The sequence below is a fragment of the Ursus americanus genome, chromosome 9 (genome assembly GCF_024610735.1).
Source record: "Ursus americanus isolate L20-20 chromosome 9, mUrsAme1.1.p, whole genome shotgun sequence".
NCBI classification, from domain to species: Eukaryota; Metazoa; Chordata; class Mammalia; order Carnivora; family Ursidae; genus Ursus; species Ursus americanus.
The window spans coordinates 40,946,369-40,965,520 of NC_142135.1; the positions used below are offsets into that span (position 1 = coordinate 40,946,369).

The window sequence follows — 19,152 nt, forward strand, 5'->3', positions numbered from 1 at the left end:
TGGAAAATTAGGCACCTGATCATAGAATTTAAATTGTAGCAATGTGAACAAAGGAATCAACAGTGTATGAAAATCTGAACACATTTTTATGTATCTAACCAAAATAAAAGGTGATATTGTAAAAAACTCATGTAGAAGGATTTTTAAAAATGACTTTTCTCTGTGTGAATTTATTAGGTGAGCCAACTGATCCTATTTTTTGAAAATGCCATTTTCAAACATTCACACTAATATTAACTTCTCATGTGTGGAATGAGGGTTGAATTTCTTTCATATGCTTCTGAGCAAGTGGTTTTAAAATCCATACTATTACGTTTATTTCTCTTTGCAGCTTTTATAAAGGCATTCCTGTAGTTTGACCCTTCAGAAACTGTAGTTTCAAATACTTGACTTCTTAGCCCTACTTCCTTCTCAGTTATCCTTAAGATTCAAAGAAATGTAAAAGATTCAAATTTGGCAAAGACTGGGGACCCCTGCCGCAATGGTGTTGTTCATTCCTAAATGTTATTTCATGAAATACATATTAATCAAACAGGAAACAGAGACATCAAATGTTTTACTCCATATTTTCAATTCAAAAATATAAACAATGTATTTACATAGCATTACATTTAAGTATTTACACAAGGTTAACAGAAAAGGCAGTAAGAAATGATGGTTTGGGGGTTAATGATCATTATACTTGAAATAGAAGATGCCTTTCAAGTCCATGGTATACAGTGAAAATCATATCATGGAAAATTATTAACTACATGGCTCAGAATTTACACTTTGGATCCTAATATTTTTTCCTTATTTAAAAAAATACAAGACTACTGACTTATGAGGCCTAAGTTTGTTTTCAGTAAGTCACCTTGTCAATTTAACACAATAAATTTACAGTTCATTATTTATAATTTTTAAACATAACTAAAGAGCAAAACTTTGGGAGTGTTCTTAAAATGTTAAGTAACTTAAAATGTTTGAAAAACTATATTGGGGAAAATGTCATACATTATGGCTTTTTTTTAAATGTAAGTGATATTTAAGATAAATACATGCTTGATGGGAAGGACATATTGACCTAACAATACAGGTATACAAAGGAGTGAATATATACCATTTCAGGAAATGCCTATTAATCCAACAGGGAATTAGTACATTGCCAAACAGGATGAGCAATTAAAATGAGGCAAATTGAGTTAGCAATATACAATTTCAAATTTCTACGTACTTGAAAACATTTTCCAACATTTATTTATCATAACATATGTAAAAACTAGAAAATACCAGGCTTGAACTTGGAATTAAATAATTTTGTCAATGTGAGAAAATGTAGGCAAATCCCAGTTTATAAAATTATCTACAGAGACCAATGATGGGGACTGTTTTATCATTAAAAAGTGTTCTGCTGGCAGCAACGCTTAGACTTCTTTTGCCCCATTGTCAGTGTATCTAATTTATGAGTTGGTGAATTAAATACCAAAACAAATGGGAAAACAAGATTCTTCATTATATCACATTATATATTCACAAAGAAGTTATGTACCCACAAGTTATAAAAATAAATCTTTCTTTAGATTAGAAAACAAATAAAAATAGAAAAATTTGTATTAAAAGTTTTAAAAACTACGGCAAACTAACCTGATGACTGTTTTTGCCACAGCTATATTATCTTTAGGTTATCTGCTCAAAAAATTATATCAAAAATCTTTGATCCACCAATGTTTTGGATGCCAAATTCTTCTGTCCTACTGTATTACGTATAAATCTAAAAATCTGGAAAAAAAGTTAAAACAATTCAGAATGAAAAATAGAGAAAGAAAATTAAATATGCACATCAATTAAAAGATCTAAATTAAACTAGCTAATTCTCTCAGCTATTTACTTTCATGTATCAGGCATCTGTATTCCATGGTGATACACAAAATTATTGCAAGAGTATTTACCAACTTTCATGATATCAAAGAAGTGCATATTCCTATTTAGAATATATTTTGATGAATTAATAATACAAATCCTCTCATGTTCACAGGAATACATTATCAAATATTTTGCAAGGCAACTTACCTCTAGCTCTAAAAGCTATGGAAACATCAAAAGAACTGTTAGGGATAGAATTTGTTTATAATTTTAGATCCCTGTCAAAGACTGATAAATTATATATTACTAATTCATATACTTCCTTGACATAATGGGGGAATATCTGAGTGATATTAATAACATTTCCAGAACAAATTTGTCGTTTTTAAAAATCTCCACTTCAGTCTCCATCCCCATCCAGCAAGTGTTTTTTATCCACACAGGTAGAAAATGTGCGACAGTTCCAATAAAGGGGCTTCTCTGTGGCTGAGTCCTGAGCTAGACAGATCTCCTGTGCTCTCTGGAGCTTGCCTTTTTGTTACACTAACATCTGGTGCAGAGGGCGAAGGGAACTCTAATTACTGCTACTTTTTTAAAATTTCAACTTTTTTTTAAGTTTTAATTAGTAAACATATATGGTAAAATTGGTTTCAGGTTCTAATCACTGCTACTTCTGGTATCTAGGAGATCAGCACTTTAAATGTCTTCCTACTGGATTCCTTTCACGTTTGCTTAAGCAACGTACGGCCTCCACAATACCCCAGTACTTCAGACCCTGAAGGAGCGTAATTGGTTGAAATGTTTCTTCTTTTGTTCGGTGGGAATAATCATATTCTAAATCTTAACAAATTCCTAGTGAAAGCACATACTGTTATTCTCTGCTATAAAATACCGACCTCCAAAGTATTTTTTTTTTTAAATCCAGTAAAAATTTTTAAACTTACCTCTTGTTGTAGGTACGTAAGGAAGGCTGCTAGAACAAAATTTTGGCAAGCCAAATCCACAACACAGAAGAACAACAGATCAAAAATAAGAAGAGTGGCTTCATTCCCATAATACAGAACACTGCTGAAAGAATATCCTTCATCTGTTTTTTTAAAAAAGTGATTTATAAGATATAAGTCAGAAATTTTGAAATAGAACAAACTTCTGATAAATTTCCAGTGATAAAATTTGGATATTTAAAAATAGCATAACAGAAACTATTACTTATGATACTTCATGGCTTTCAAAAAAAATAAACAAAGGGGATTAAAATTTGCTAATCTCAAAAGTTAGTCAAGGAATTCTGCTCATAAAAAGTAATTTTAACATTTGTACCAATGGTTGGTAATTGCTAGTAGTGTAAGTATATAGTCAATACCTTTCAAAGACCAGGTAAAATGAATACCCCTTATTTGTTTATATAACTAAAGGCCAAAGAATCTTAGAAAGATTCTCTAAGATAAAGTTAAAAAACAAAACAAAACCAGCAAGGACTGAAGAGTGCACAGTGAGCTATAATTTGTGTCTTAAATAGTCCTCTACGGTTTAATTTCATATTTTGTTTTTTGTTTCCCTTGCCTTAAGAGATGTATCTAGAAACAATGTTGTTCTGTACAAATGTCTTTGCCTCTCTTCCCTTGACCCTCCTGCTTGACAACAGCAATGTTTTTTAAGATGCCGTTCAAACTTTTCCATGCCAACTTTTCCACTTCTTCCCGCTTGACTCTGTGTCTGGTTAGATTTTTCACTCACTATTCTATACCGAGCCTGTGCCTGCACAGACTTCTACCCCAGCATCACCCCCTCATACATTCAAGATGCCCACTAGTCTGTGCTGTGTGTCCTGGGCCTGGCACGACACACGACACCCAATAATGCAAGAATAGGTGATATGTAGGCCAGGACATAGCTTACATCATTTCCATTCTTACCGACCCATGTAAGAGCTTATCAGCCACATTAAAAGTGACATATATACTACCTTTTTAATGATAAGAAACCAGGTTTAGTCACTATTCCTATCACAGATATCTGCAATTTTTAAGGATTTGGATAAAATGAAAAACAGAATGTTAAAGATTAATCACAAATGTTATTCTTCCTTAAGTATTTTATTAGTTTTCCACTGACTGCACATTCCCATAAAATCTGAATTTTATGTTCACTCTCACCCCTTTTATTTAACATACTACTGGACATCCTAGCCACAGCACTCAGACAAGAGAAAGAAATAAAAGGCATCTAAATTGAAAAGGAAGAAGTTAAATGGTCACTATCTGCAGATGACATGATACCATACATAGAAAACCCTAAAGATGCCACCAAAAAACTACCAGAATAAATGAATTCAGGAAAGTTGTAGGATACAAACTTAATACCGAGAAATTAGAAGCATTTCTATACACTAATAACAAAGTAGCAGAAAGAGAAATCAGGAAAACAAGTCCACTTACGATTATACCCCAAATAATAAAATACCTAGGAATTAAATAACCAAGGAAGTGAAAGACCTGTGCTCTGAAAGCGGTAAAACACTGATGAAAGAAACTGAAGATGCCACACACAACTGGCAAGGTATTCCACGCTCCTGGACTGGAAGAATTAATACTATTAAAATGTTCACACTGCCCAAAGTAATCTACAGATTTGGCGTAGTCCCTATCAAAATACTAACAGCAATTTTCATAGAACTGGAACAAATAATACTAAAATTTGTATGGAACCACAAATAGCCAAAGTAATCTTGACAAAGAAAAAACAAAGCTGGAGGTACCACAGCTCCAGATTTTAAGATACACTACAAAACAGTGTGGTACTAGTACAAAAACAGACACATAGATCAACAGAACAGACAGTCTAGAAATAAACCTACACTTAAATGGTCAATTAATCTATGACAAAGAAGGCAAGAATATACAATGAGGAAAAGACAATCTCCAATAAGTGATGCTGGGAAAACCGGACAGCTACATGCAAAGAATGGAACTGGACCACTTCCTTACACCAAACACAAAAATAAACTCAAAATGTATCAAAGACCTAAATGTGAGACCTGAAATCATAAAACTCCTGGACATACACAGAAATTTCTTTGACATCGGCCATAGCAACATTTTTTCTAGATATGTCTCTTAAGGCAAGAGATACAAAAACAAACTGTTGGGACTACATCAAAATAAAAAGCTTTACACAGTGAAGGGAACCATCAACAAACCAAAAAGGCAACCTACTGAATGGGAGAAGATATTTGCAAATGATATATCAGAAAAGGGGTTAACATTCAAAATGCATAAAGAACTTACACAACACCAAAAAACAAACAATCCCATTTAAAAATGGACAGAGGACCTGAGAGATATTTTCCCAAAAAAGACATATAATCAAGGCCAAAAGACACATGAAAAGGTGCCCAACATCACTAATCATCAGGGAACTGCAAATCAAAACCACAATGAAAACCTTAAACCTGTCTGAGTGGCTAAAATAAAAGAGACAAGAAATAACAAGCATTTATGAGGATATGGAGAAAAGGGAACCCTTGTGCATTGTTGGTAGGAATATAAACCGGCACAGCTACTGTGGAAAACAGTATGGAGGTTCCTCAAAAAACTAAAAATAGAAATACCATATGATACAATAATTCCACTATTGGGCATCTACCTGAAGAAAACAGAAACACTAATTCAAAAAGATATATATTCCCCTACATTTATTGCAGCATTATTTATAGTAGCCAAGATATCAAAGCAGCCCAAGTATCCATTCATAGATGAATGGACAAAAAAGAGTTATATATATATTTTCTCTCTCTCTCTCTCTCTCTCTCTCTCTCTCTCTCTCTCTCACACACACACACACACACACACACACACACACACACACACACACGGTAGAATATTACTCAGCCACAAAAAAGGATGAGATCTTGCCATCTGCAATAACATGGATAGATCTTGAGGGTGTTATGCTAAGTGAAATAAGTCAGATAGAAAAAGACAAATACAATATGATTTCACTTACATGTGGAATAAAAAACCAAAAATGAATAAACAGACAAAAAGCAGAATCAGACATATTAATACAGAAAACTGATGGTTGGCAGGGGCGGGCAGGAGAAAGGACAAATGGGTGAAGGGGCATGGGAGATACAGGCTTCGTTATGGAATAAATAAGTCATGGGAATAAAAGGTACAGTGTAGGGAATGTAGTCAGTGGTATTATAAAAGCATTTCATGATCTGATGGTAGCTACACTTGTGGGGAGCTGAGCATAACATATAGAGTTGGTGAATCACTATGTTATATACCTGAAACTAGTGTAACATCATCTGTCAATTATATCAAATTAAAAAAAATCTGAATTTTATGTGTTTTTTTTTTTTTAAAGATTTTATTTATTTATTTGACAGAGATAGAGACAGCCAGCGAGAGAGGGAACACAAGCAGGGGGAGCGGGAGAGGAAGAAGCAGGCTCATAGCTAAAGAGCCTGATGTGGGGCTCGATCCTATAACGCCGGGATCACGCCCTGAGCCGAAGGCAGGCGCTTAACCGCTGTGCCACCCAGGCGCCCCCAAATTTTATGTGTTTTATTATCTCTTCCATGTCTACCACTGATTTTGAAATTCAGTTTTTTTACTTTCTTGTGGAATAATTATCTTTTATATTTTTGTTTCCTGCTACATGACATAATGAAATGGAACACAGAAAACTACTATACCATGAAGTTAACTAAGTTCATTATGTTTCCTTTGTTTTTATATAAAATTATAAAATTAGAAGAAAATAGCCGTAAGTACTTTTTTTTTTCAAACTTTGAAAATAGTAATCAAATTCAGCAAAGGATTTGAAGGATACCATTGTAAAAGATGCTTTTTTCCATTGGTTCCATGAATTCCATTCCAAGAATTCTTTCAAGAAGCAATTTATCTTTTATAAAGTAGTCCATTTCCTTATGAACCTAATATAAAAAGACAACAGTTATTTCAAAAACAGCAGTGAAATAAATGTTTCCCAATTAATGTAAAATCAGAAAGAGAGAAAATGAAAAGTGAATAACACATGAAGAAAATCTGTTCTTTAAAAAGACTGATTTTACTACAATGGGCTTTATAACAAAATTTTCTTTAGAAATGTTAAATTTTTCTTTTTTATTAGAGAGTGAGAGAGCAAGCACACAAGCAGGGGGACTAGCAGGAGGAGGGGGAAGCAGACTCCCTGCTGAGCAAGGAGCCTGATGAGGGACTTGATCCCAGGAACCTGGGATCATGACCCAAGCCAAAGGCAGATGCTTAGCGGACTGAGCCACCCACGCATCCCAAGAAATGTTTAAAGTTTTAAATGTCTAGGGCTAGAGATACTTAAAATTACAAGCTTCTTAGGAATACAACCGTAGCACAGCATATTTCTATAATTAATAAATATAGTAATATTTCAGTAATTAGTTAACAAAATTCCAGTAGACCTACTTTAGGGGAACCATCATTATGCTAATAGATACATAAAATGCATATGCTAGTAGATATACAAAATGTCACCTTAGTTTTACATAACCTAACTCTGTCCTTAAGCCACAGTATTAATTTTGATAGGCAAAAAAAGGGCTCTAAGTCCACTGACTTAGAAATAACTGACATTACTGGTTTTTAAAAATTGTATTTGCTTCTAGTTGAAATATAAATGCTGACATACATACATGATCAATGAAAGAGCCAAGAAATTTGTTCATAGTATGATATGCTTTTATACTCTGCTCAAAAGTACTTGCTGATGAACTCAATAGTCTGGCAGGGCCATTTTTCTGATGTGAAAAAGAAATAAGAATAAATGCAACATGTCTTACGTTCTTGGTTTTTAAATAACATGAAATATTGGCAAAATATACCTGAATTGTACTTTATACAAACCCTTGTTAGTGTCTCATGAATTCTGTCGTAGTGTTGTCTCATCTGGCTAGAAATTGCAATCTGAAAAGTCTGACCATCTGTGTTGGGTACCAAACCTCTCTGGCTACACAAATTTTCCTGAAAAGTTAAAAAAACTTAAATAAAGACCATGAAAATTTTGCCTATTTCAAAAAGAAAATATAACATTTTTGTTTTAGTTGGTATCACAAGATTCAGAAGCTAACTGAAATTTTACTGAAACTATATTTGAGACAGAGATTGACATTAACCAAGGTTGCCACTCCCCTCTGGGTTTTACTAATTTCTATGTTGTCATATGCTCTTTAGGTCTCTATATCATCTCCTTTGCCCTACTTTAAAAAAATCCATACTAAATTCTTTGTATATTGATATTCATAGCTTTACTTATGATTAATTTTATTGCTCTTTAATGCATGCCAAAAAGTCTAGTCTTAGATTTAACTACTTTTATAATTATAGTCTTTTTTGTTTTCTAAAAACTTTTAGAACACTTCTTAATTAAATGCGAAAAAAAGGTAGTGTGATACATGACCAAACAGTTAATGTCACGGACCAGATATCCATTTCAGGTCTCCCTGACACAACTTGAATCCTGACAACCATAAACGATGTAAAATTTTGCTTTACCCCACCCCCTAGCTACTTCCCATCCATGCTCCAAGGTCAGCTCAAGTCCTCCTGCCTCCCTTCTCTTGCTTTATTTGCCTACTTCAGAGTTTAATAATCTCTTTGTCTAAATGTAATCTGCAAACATAATATAACACTTGGTTTTCTACAGACTAAAAAGAAATCTACATGTAGTGAATTTCTCTATTAAAAAAATAATAGAAGCTTTCTTTTTCCCTGGTTAAAAAAGCACATGCTGGGGCGCCTGGGTGGCTCAGTCGTTAAGCGTCTGCCTTCAGCTCAGGGCGTGATCTCGGCGTTATGGGATCGAGCCCCACATCAGGCTCCTCTGCTGGGAGCCTGCTTCTTCCTCTCCCACTCCCCCTGCTTGTGTTCCCTCTCTCACTGTCTGTCTCTCTCTCTGTCAAATAAATAAATAAAATCTTAAAAAAAAAAAAAAGCACATGCTATTGCAGAGAATTTACAAAATACGGAGAGGTACAAAAAAGAAAGAAAAGAAAAAAAAATCACCTATGATCTCAGCACCCAGAGATACAAGTATTTTAAGGTATTTTATTTCCAGTCCTTTGCCCAGGCATATAGATATAGATGGCATAAAACTGGGATCACACTGATTTTTCACCTAACATTATATCCTAGTAATTCTCTATGTCATTAAATATTCTATAAAACATGATTTTTATGTCTACCAAAGAATTTCACTGTGTATGAAAACCAACTGCTTAATGTTCTCTTTTTGCCCTTATAAATAACCCCTGTGATGAAGATCCTGAACCTAATTAGCTATTCACATTGCTAATCATTTCCTGGAGTTAGACTCAAAAAATTAGTGAGTCAAAGATAATGAACTCTTAAAAAGCTCTTGGTATATATATTTCCAAATGCTTTCCAGAAGATTTGCAAATTTATCCTGAGACCAGTAGTTTTATGGGTGCCCATTTCACCATGTCCTTGGTGCTATTAAGTATTAGCTTTTTTAAAAAAACTTGGCTAATTTGAAGAGGGCAAAAATATTATTTTTTATATGTATTTATTTATGAGCTATACATTTTTTAGAGGTTTATTAGTCTCCTCTGTTTCTTATTTAATGTACTTAATAATTATGTTGTCATTTTTCCATTGAGGTTTTAAGGGTCTGCTTAATGATTTGTATGACTTTCAACACTGTTATCAATATCTTTGTCATCCTTGTTATGGGAATTTTAGTCAAATTTGCTGTCTTTCATTTACATGATTGTTGGCTATGTGAATGTTCTCCATTAATAAGGTAAAATCAATTAATATTCCCTTTATGATGCTTTCTATTCTTTATGCTTAAAAAGTCACCTCCCAATCTCAAATATTCTTTTTTTACATGTAACTTTTCAAACCGGGTATAATTTCTAATAGTTAACCAAATAGTTAACCAACCAGTTCATGTATTAAATTTGTTTTTCTCTGAGATGCCATTATCATATATTAAATTCTTACAAGTCACAGGTATAGTCCTTTAGTCAATAAATCCTCTTGATTTTTCCTCTCAAGTATTTATTTTTCTTTATAAATTTTATTATGGAAGTTTTTTAATGTACACAGTACAGAGAACAGTAAACCATCCATGACCCAACCCCAAATCTGTAAATACTTCTGTATGTATCTCTAACCAATAAGGTCTTAAAAAAAACAAAACAAAAACCCACCACGCCATTTTCCCATCTAACAAAATTAATCATTCCTTACTATAATTTAATATTTAGTTCTTAAATTAAATCACCCAGATTATTCCCAAGGATTTTTTTTTTTTAATTTTTGGTTTAATCAGGATCCAAAGTCTACACATTGTACTTGGTAGTTTTGTTTCTAAATCTCTCTTCCTATCTAACAGTTCTTTTTTTTTTTTTTTTAAGATTTATTTATTTGACAGAGAGAGAGAGCCAGAGAGGGAACACAAGCAAGGGGAGTGGGAGAGGAAGAAGCAGGCTCCCAGAGGAGCAGGGAGCCCAATGTGGGGCTTGATCCCAGGACCCTGGGATCATGCCCTGAGCCAAAGGCAGACGCTTAATGACTGAGCCACCCAGGCGCCCCTCTATCTAATAGTTCTTCCTCCACCACCACCACCACCCACCCCTCCTCTTCTTTACATGCCTTTGATTTGCTGGAGACACTGGGTCACCTGTCCTGTGAGACATCCTGCATTCTGGATATGGCTAACTGCTTCCTATGGCATTATTTCATTGATCCCTCTATCTCCTCTACTTCCTATAAATTGGTGGTTAGATCTAGAGGCTTGATTATATTCAGGTTCCATTTTCTCAGGCAGGAATATGTCACAAGTGATGTTATGTACTTCCTACTGCTTCATACGGGAAGTGATTAATGTTGGTTTTCCTAATTTTTACTTGTAGTAAGACTGAGCCAGTGTGTTCAGATTACGTCAACCTGATAACTCATTATAAAGTTCCCTGTCAACCTTCACTTGTTTTAGCATCCACTGATGACTGCAGCCTCTATGCACTAATCCATTAGTCACCACAAAATGATGATTTACTAAATTAGAACTCCTTTCATTTTCTTTTATAAGAACTTCCCCTTCATGAATTATTTGGTTACTCTGAAATACAGTTCATATAGGAACTGTAGGATGAAGTTCGATTCTTTCCCTTTGTCAATGTTCAGGGCAATGAGTTGGTACTCTAGCAACTTTCAAAAGTAATCAATGAGGAATTTTTAAAAATATTATTACAAATCCTAAATTAAGAAAAGAGAACCCATCTCTCAATTAAAACTAAAAGATGTTAAATACATTCATACCGCTTCTCTTTTAAGGTTCATATTCATTTCTTCCATATTAGTATCTGCATGCCCATGTACTGATCTACCATGAATGTAATATCCAAAACATTTGTGGGATAACAGAAACACTGATATCTATAAAAAGAGAAAAAAGAAGCAATTAGCAACTCATATAGAAAAAGAAAACAATGAAAATTAGGTTTTTCTTAAAATTGCTTCCTTTCTCTCAAAATAAAGAGGGTTGAATTCTTGGAAAATATGTAAATAGGACAAGTAAGTAATAAAGGATAATGTTATTTTTTAAAAGTAGATAGAAAAGAGATTGAAGACATTTTCTAAGAAAGGAAGAAATAGGATTGGTATATGAAAATTTTTCAGGGACTCTGCTAAATGAATTATTTGATGGATAAGGAATTCATAATTAAGAATTGCAAATGAAGAAGAAACTAAGGCAGTAAACATTAACTTGTAGCTCATTATAACTATCTCTGGAATTAACAATCAGTAGCAAATTGGACTAAAAAATTCAATCATACCAAATCACTTTTAAAGCCTCTCTTAATGTACTCGTGACCTTTTAAAAAGGGAAAAATAACAGTTGCAAGATAAAGTCAGAAAGTACTTACATTGCTCATACAGCATAAATCCACAAACTGTCGAATTTTATCTTCTATAAATCTCTCATAAAAGACAGCAAAGAACATGATCTGAAACATTAAGCCAAGTTCATGCTTATTAGCTTTTAAAATTTAATTTGCTTTTATAGCCACAGTATAGTATCTTAAGAAAAAAGAAAGTCCACCCAAGAACACAGTGGCCTCTAAACGGTTCCTATGGGATAAAATCTGACTTATCATTTCCGATTCCTCTGTCAAAGAAATAAGGTTTTGGAATTGTGTTAAGATTTATTGAGGGAACCTATTCTGAATTTAAAAAACTTTTCTGTATCATTAAAACACAATACGACAAACGTGGGGGAAGAAAGAGAGGGGCTTTAAAAAATTTAGCATAAACCAATGTATTAATGGCCAGATTTACGTCTGGTTCTGCAATCCTGCCCATCTCCTAAATTCCAAAGCCATTAGAAAACTTGCTGCTTTTCAAATTAATCTTTCCTGACAGAGTAGCACATAAAAAGCATATATCAAATATTCTATTTCAACTGCAGGTAATACATTAAATAGTCAAATGGAATGGTTTCAAGTGTTTTCTTAGCTTTTACAATACTGGAAAAGGAAGTTATTTCATAAATCAAAAGAGAAAAGTTTACATCTTAGACCTACTTAGATATATTTCAGAGAAAGATAACATTTCCTAACCACCCAGTTGCAATGTGTCTCCCGATCATAACTCCCACCCGCCTCTTCTCCATTTACTCCCTATCTCATCGCCCTACTGATGCCCTTCACAGCACCTGCCGCAATCTGCAGCTTGTTCTTGTTAAGCATATCCTTGGGCCAGCACAGTGCCTAGAACACAAAATGGACTCATATATGGAGTGAATAAATAAATGAATCTGCAGCAGCTGATCACTAAACACACTTCCCTAACATTTTGTATACGTCTTGTTTTAGATCCCTTTAAAGGACCTGAAAGACAGCAACTTTCGAAGTTTAAAAACTAAAGGATACCACTTAAAAGTTGAAGAAACTAGGTTTAGGGAGATAAAAAGAGTAAACAATACAAGACTAACATGATGAGAATCAAGTCTTTTTTAAAAAGATTTTATTTATTTATTTATTTATTTATTTATTTATTTATTTATTTATATGAGAGGGAGAGAGAGAGCGCGCGCGCTCATGTGCGTGTGCACACAAAATACTACCAGAATGATAGCAGAGTGAGAAACAAAGAATGAGGTGAGATGGTGGTGCCCGACATGGCTAGTTACTGCCCCAACAATCCTTTCCCCTTTCTCCTTAGTGACAGACCCCTCCTTGGAGTGGGCACACTGCGGCCCAGCTCAAAGACACCAGTGCAGTGAAGTGTGGCCATGTGCCAAGGACTTCTGGCCAAGGAATGCTGAACAGCACTTCTGAAAAGGCTCTTAAAGAAAAAAGGGTGAACTGTTCTCCCCGACTCCCTCCTTCATCTCCACCAGCCATCACAGACCATGAGATGACCTGAGATGGACGTCCCGAGTGTCAGAGCTTCTGCGTCTCGGCGGCAACATGCAGCCAGCCTGCGCTGCACATCTCTGCCCCCCTTTCTCATGGGAGATAATAGTCACTTTCACTTCAGCCACTGCTATTTTGTTTTTGTTGTACTCAACCAAATATGAAAAGCTTCAGATGCATTCCTTTAAATTCTTTACATCCAGATGAATCCAATATACTCAGAAAAATGTATACTGGCCTATAAAATGAATTCTTTTCTCACTACTATACTGATGATAGACATCAAACCCCATACACTTTTAATCCCATCTCATTTCAAATTCTAATTTGTTTGGCTTTTTTTTTCTGATTATTAAGCTATCCCTCACTGGACCTATCCCTGTAGTTTCAAGTTGAAACAAGTCTCACCAATTTAAAATAAACGTAAATTTTAGAAGTCTATTCTCAGGTTATAGAATACCACCTGGAACCAATTCTGTAGGAATTTTTGGATTTAAATCTCAAGCCATGTTTAAAAATAGGCTGTTTTTGGCAGATAATTTGTTTGCCAGGTTAGAGGTAGTTTAACCCGATCTTTCTAGAGGTCCCATGATCATTTGCTGACTTAAAAGTTAAGGGAATTTTTAACCAAACAGAAAGGCTCTTTTCATTCATGGGAGTGTCTGGAAGTAAGAGAAAGAAGTACAGATATTAGAGTTAAGTGCTTTAGCTGATGCTTCTTTTCTTCCTTTCATTCTTTTTTTTTTTTTTTAACGTCCGAGAAGATAAGGAAATGAGCATAGAAAAGATCTATGGGGCACCCGGGTGGCTCGGTCAGTTAGGGGTTGACTCTTGATTTTGGCTCAGGTCATGATCTCAGGGTTTTGAGACTGAGCCCCATGTAGGGCCCTGTGTCGGGCTCCGTGTTGGTCATGGAGCCTGCTTGGGGTTCTCTCTCTCCCTCTCCCTCTGCCCATCCCCCTGCTTGCCCTGTGCACATAAACACACATGCACACTCTCTCTCAAATAAATAAACAAATCTTAAAAAAAAAAAAAAAAAGGGAAACAGGACCTGACGCTGAGAAGATTTATTTTTAGTTTAAGTTTTCTCAATAAATATTTCAACAAAAATTTCACAAGGAGTACCAGCAATCTGAGTGAAATTTAATGATATATAAATAAATGTAGACAATAAATTGTATTTCAAAAAGAAAGAAAGAAAGAAAGAAAGAAAGAAAGAAAGAAAGAAAGAAAGAGTAGCTTAGCCATCCCTACAGTTTATATAAACTAAGCCATGGAGTCCATCCTCTGACTAGAAAGCTGCAGGGTCTGAAAGACCCTTCAGAGCCCACTATTGATAAGAATGTGAACTCTGACATCAGATTGCCTGGGTTCAAATTCCAGTTCTGCCAATCTCTAATTGCATGACCTTAGCAAACTATTTAGCATTTCTGTGCCCCAGTGTCCTCATCCTTAAAATGAGGATACTAATTGAACCTATCTCTGAGGGCTACTGTAAAGATCAAGTTAATATGTGCAATGCAATTAATTAACACAGTGCCTAGATTATAACACTAGGTAAGAATTAGCTATTAGCTATTATTGTTGTTCTCGCCATTACCTTCTTTCTGCTGTATAAACCAGGGTGTGGTCAATATTTGAAGATAATTAGTATTAAACATAATTTTAAATATAGAAGGGCAATGTTGCTGAAAAGTATAATCTGTTGTTACCTGTATAATTCCAATGACGAGCCAAAGAGCAGTAGATACCGCATATCTCAAAATGCGGCTGTAAGGAGCTATGTAGCTAAGTGGGCTTCTGGAAAGACTAGAGGATGAGTCCATTAATGCTAAGTTCTTGAATCCCACAACCTGGAGTAAAAAGGCAAAATTTAAACAGACATAAATAAAGAAAATAGCTCTACTCTGAAAATGAGACACTCCTCCCTATTTCTTCCCTTAAAATCGAAAATATTTATAAAAGTTTATATAAACAGGACAAAATCTTGGTAAAATATTATCCAGTATTTTTAATTATAAAGCAAAATATTTAGTTCATTTGGAATTCTCTTCAGTATGACTAAAGGCCAAATATAACCTTATTATTATATACACTAACAAAACGCAAAAATTTGTCAAAAGAATAAAACTTTCTTTAGTAAACTACCAATGAACAACCAGCATTTCACACACTTTTAACATATGCCAGGCACTATGCAAAATACCTTTTTATACTTTTAAACAGTATTTTCCAAAATGTCTTTTAAGGAAGGTACCTTCTTTGATAAAAGGAAGCCATGGTTAAATAAGTGTGGTCTGTACGTTATACTCATGGTCACGCCTTCCACTCTCTTAGAATAAAGGCTCTGGGAAGTTTTACACTGAAGAAATCGACATGACTTTATTGAATCCAGTGTTTCCCAAATGTGCTTAACTAAAAAATTATTTTTCATATGACACCTTTTAAAGCTCTATAAAACTTTTTTTTTTTTTTTTAAAGATTTTGCTTATTTATTTGACAGAGAGACAGCCAGCCACAGAGGGAACACAAGCAGGCGGAGTGGGAGAGGAAGAAGCACACTCCCCGCAGAGGAGCCTGATGCGGGGCTCGATCCCAGAACGCTGGGATCACGCCGAGCTGAAGGCAGCCGCTTAATGACTGCACTACCCAGGTGCCCCTCTATAAAACACTCTTAATGAACAATCCTATAAACGAATTTTTGAAAAATCGTTCATATGCCTTGGAGACACACATATTCTTCTCTTTGCTTTAAAAAAGGAAAGAAAGGGAAAGGACGGAGAAAGGAAGAAAAGAAGGAAAATGGAAGATAGACATAAGAGTTAATAATTCATATCTAACTTTATATAAGCAGCCAATTCCTAAGAAAAGTTATTCCGCACATAAACGGTTTTCATAGTTCAGGCTTATATTCAGTACAGAATACTTCCTTTAATAGTACCAGCCAGCTCTGTGAGATAACTGTAAAGGTATCATAAGCATGTACCCATTCTCTGTGCATAGTTCAGCTATAGATAGCTCCAGCTCTTAGCACTGAATATAGTCCACAGTAGGCGTTCAGTGATAATCTGTTGAAAAATTTCACCTATAATAGTGGTTCTAATACAGAAATCTAATTCTAATAAGAATGTAAATTAGAAAGGGAGGGAGTTTTTTCAAAACATAGATAACTAGGCTCACCTCAGAGCTACTGAATCAAACATAATCTCTAGTGGTGAGGCCAGGCATAGCAGCTTACAAATGTTTCCCAGGGGATTTTGATACAAATCAGTAGTTTAAAAGCCATTCCTTACCTAGAGTAGTCAAACGGAAAGAGACAGAGTAGAATGGCAGTAATTGCCAGGGGCCAGGAAGGCGGAATGGGACGTTGTTTAATGGGTACAGAGTTTCAGTTGTGCAAAGGAAAAGAGTTCTAGGAGTCGGTGGACAACAATGTGAATGTACCTAACAGGATTGAACTGCATACTTAAAAATGGTTAAGATGGTAAATTTCATATTATGTGTATTTTAACACAATTTTTAAAGCCACTCTTTGTAACAGCTTGATAACTTCAGAAAACTCTTTAGAAAACTCTTCCACTGATGTGAAAATGTAGGTGGAATTATGTGAAATTAATATTTATGAGGTACACAGAAGTTGCACACAATTACAAAAGTTTATACCTCCAAAAAAAAGAGGACAGTAAGTATTTGAAAGAGTGGATTAATTTTTCTCACAGTCTGAATTTCATTCCATTCATTTGCTACAAAATACGTTCTCCATATGCTCACAGGAACCGTGGCACTCCGAACACCACCCTCACCTGGTCAGAGAGATAAAATAAGGAAAAGCGTTTCATCTTTGTTCTGAAAAAGTAGCAAAACAATTTTGGTACAATGGTTATTTCAGTTACCTTCAACAGCTTTAAGAACCTTTCCTTTAGGTCGCTCCCAATCAATAAAGAATATGTCTATGGTAATCTGGGTTATAAGCTTATGCAAGAATTGCAGAGCCTGAAAATGACAAGCAAAACACTTGAAAGTATCCACATTAAGCCTGCTTATGAAAACAGTAATGATTTTTTTAAGAAACAAATATACTGTAATCACAAGAACATACAATTTTCACAAATGACAAATAAAGTTATAATATCATTAGGGGGTCACTAGAAGCTCATCAAACAACACGGAATCACCAAAGTCACAAAAGTTTCATACACATTAATTTGCCTTCCCTTCTTCTGTCTTTCCTTAAAATAGGGATATGAAAAAAGTAAACATCCTACCTCTTCTTCATATAAGGGTCATACTTCTCTTTCCCAAGGTTTCCAAAAGCATACTTTATTTTCGAGACCATCTGATTTCTTTATAAGTAAAGGTATTTTTCAACTATAATTTGCTGCTTTAATTAAAGCTTTAAGATGCCTTCACTATCTTTTTTTCTATTCCTGGTATCGAGATATTTAATTTTTAAAAATGTGGTGTTGAAACACATCTTTTTCATTTAACAGAAGGAATATGTTTAATCTAGGGTGTTCTTCCTGGTAGATGCATTATTCATCAAAGGCTAAAAGTGTGTGTAAGTATATGATGATTCCTCCCTTCAAAGAGCTCATAGATCAGTGGGAAAAGCAGATACTGAATAATCACAGCACCATGGGATGAGATCTACCAGGGGCATGTTAAGGAGCTTCACATACAGTGACAGAAAAATGAAATAGGGAGATGGGATGCCATGAGAAGAGGAGGAAAGGAATATGGAGACCGAGAAAACAAATTCTGAGACAAATTCAGCATGTTATTCAGGGTGGTACCTTTTACTGTTCACTAAAGAGATAAAATTCATGCCCAAAGCCATTTTATCCCATTGTGAATGCATCATTAGACTTTAAAAAAGAAAGTCATATAATGAATTATCACTTTATCAAATTAGCTATAACTTGTATTAATCCAAAAATACTTCTTATGGCTTCTTAGGAAAATTATTTAAGCTAGATTTTCAGAATGAACTATCTATTATAAAGGCAGACATGCTTGGTAAAATAAAATAATTCATGCTTCCTTTTAAAATCAAACCAAATTTTACACCAAAGATTTTGAAAGCATTTTAATTTTAAAGACTTACGAGCTAATTGAAACTTACCTTCAGAGCAAAAGCACATCCCACATAAGTAACAAGACGTTCTTCCTGAGCTGGCACTGGTAGCAAAACAGAGATAGATTTCTGTGCCTATGATAAAAATTACACTGTTAAATATGACCACACAAGGTTTTTAATAAGCACAATTTATAAACCGAAGAAACATAGAAAAGGAAGGTGATAATAAACAGCACATTCAAGAAATGGTGGTTAAGCACTTGCCTCAATACTCTTGATCAGAAATACCCCCAAATAAAAACAGTTCCTTTATAAAGACAGTTTACCAGTTATTCAGGTATGAACATTTAGGTTAAACTCAGGAACTCACTTACTTTGAAGAAAATAAGCCAATAAAGACCTGTTCCCACAGTGATGATAAAGAAAACATTGGCCAGATCACCAGCATAGTACACCAAGAATTTCATAACCGTCTGCAATTTAAAAAGAGAGTTATAGTTGTTATACTCAATCTATTGATACTACCACTTTCAGTAACATATTCTCTACCCAGTTTCTCAAGCTTGAAGCCTTGTTTCATGTATCTATGGATCACTCAGTTATAAAGACCAACTGTGGCCACCTCCTGGATTCCTTTGGAGCTGTACCTTTCACTATTCCCAAAAGCACCTGTCCTACCCAACCCTTCTCATCTTTCACCATCTAAGAAAGTTACACTGCTTCCTAATTCTTTTCTAGTTTGGAGCCCTCCACCCCAATCAGTCCTTCATACTACCACCAGAGTTAGTTTTCTAAAATGTAAATTGGA

General features: G+C 34.7%; 1 protein-coding gene across 3 annotated transcripts in view; it reads right to left on the reverse strand.

The window, feature by feature from the left end:
- Positions 1–527: 527 nt before the first annotated feature.
- Positions 528–19,152, reverse strand: part of TMEM67 (transmembrane protein 67) — a 56,018-nt gene continuing 37,393 nt past the window's right edge. For 2 of the 3 annotated variants that reach the window (XM_087864731.1, XM_045805956.2), the window contains 12 exons: positions 18,719–18,817; positions 18,390–18,476; positions 17,161–17,260; positions 16,931–17,070; positions 14,980–15,120; positions 11,777–11,857; positions 11,169–11,285; positions 7,731–7,847; positions 7,520–7,624; positions 6,682–6,784; positions 2,787–2,929; positions 528–1,758 (listed from right to left, as the gene is read on the reverse strand). In XM_087864731.1, the coding sequence (XP_087720857.1) occupies positions 1,678–1,758; positions 2,787–2,929; positions 6,682–6,784; positions 7,520–7,624; positions 7,731–7,847; positions 11,169–11,285; positions 11,777–11,857; positions 14,980–15,120; positions 16,931–17,070; positions 17,161–17,260; positions 18,390–18,476; positions 18,719–18,817 (1,314 nt within the window). In that variant the 3' untranslated portion in view covers positions 528–1,677. The remainder of the gene's footprint in view (positions 1,759–2,786; positions 2,930–6,681; positions 6,785–7,519; positions 7,625–7,730; positions 7,848–11,168; positions 11,286–11,776; positions 11,858–14,979; positions 15,121–16,930; positions 17,071–17,160; positions 17,261–18,389; positions 18,477–18,718; positions 18,818–19,152) is intronic. The other variant, XM_087864730.1, reaches the window with a different exon arrangement.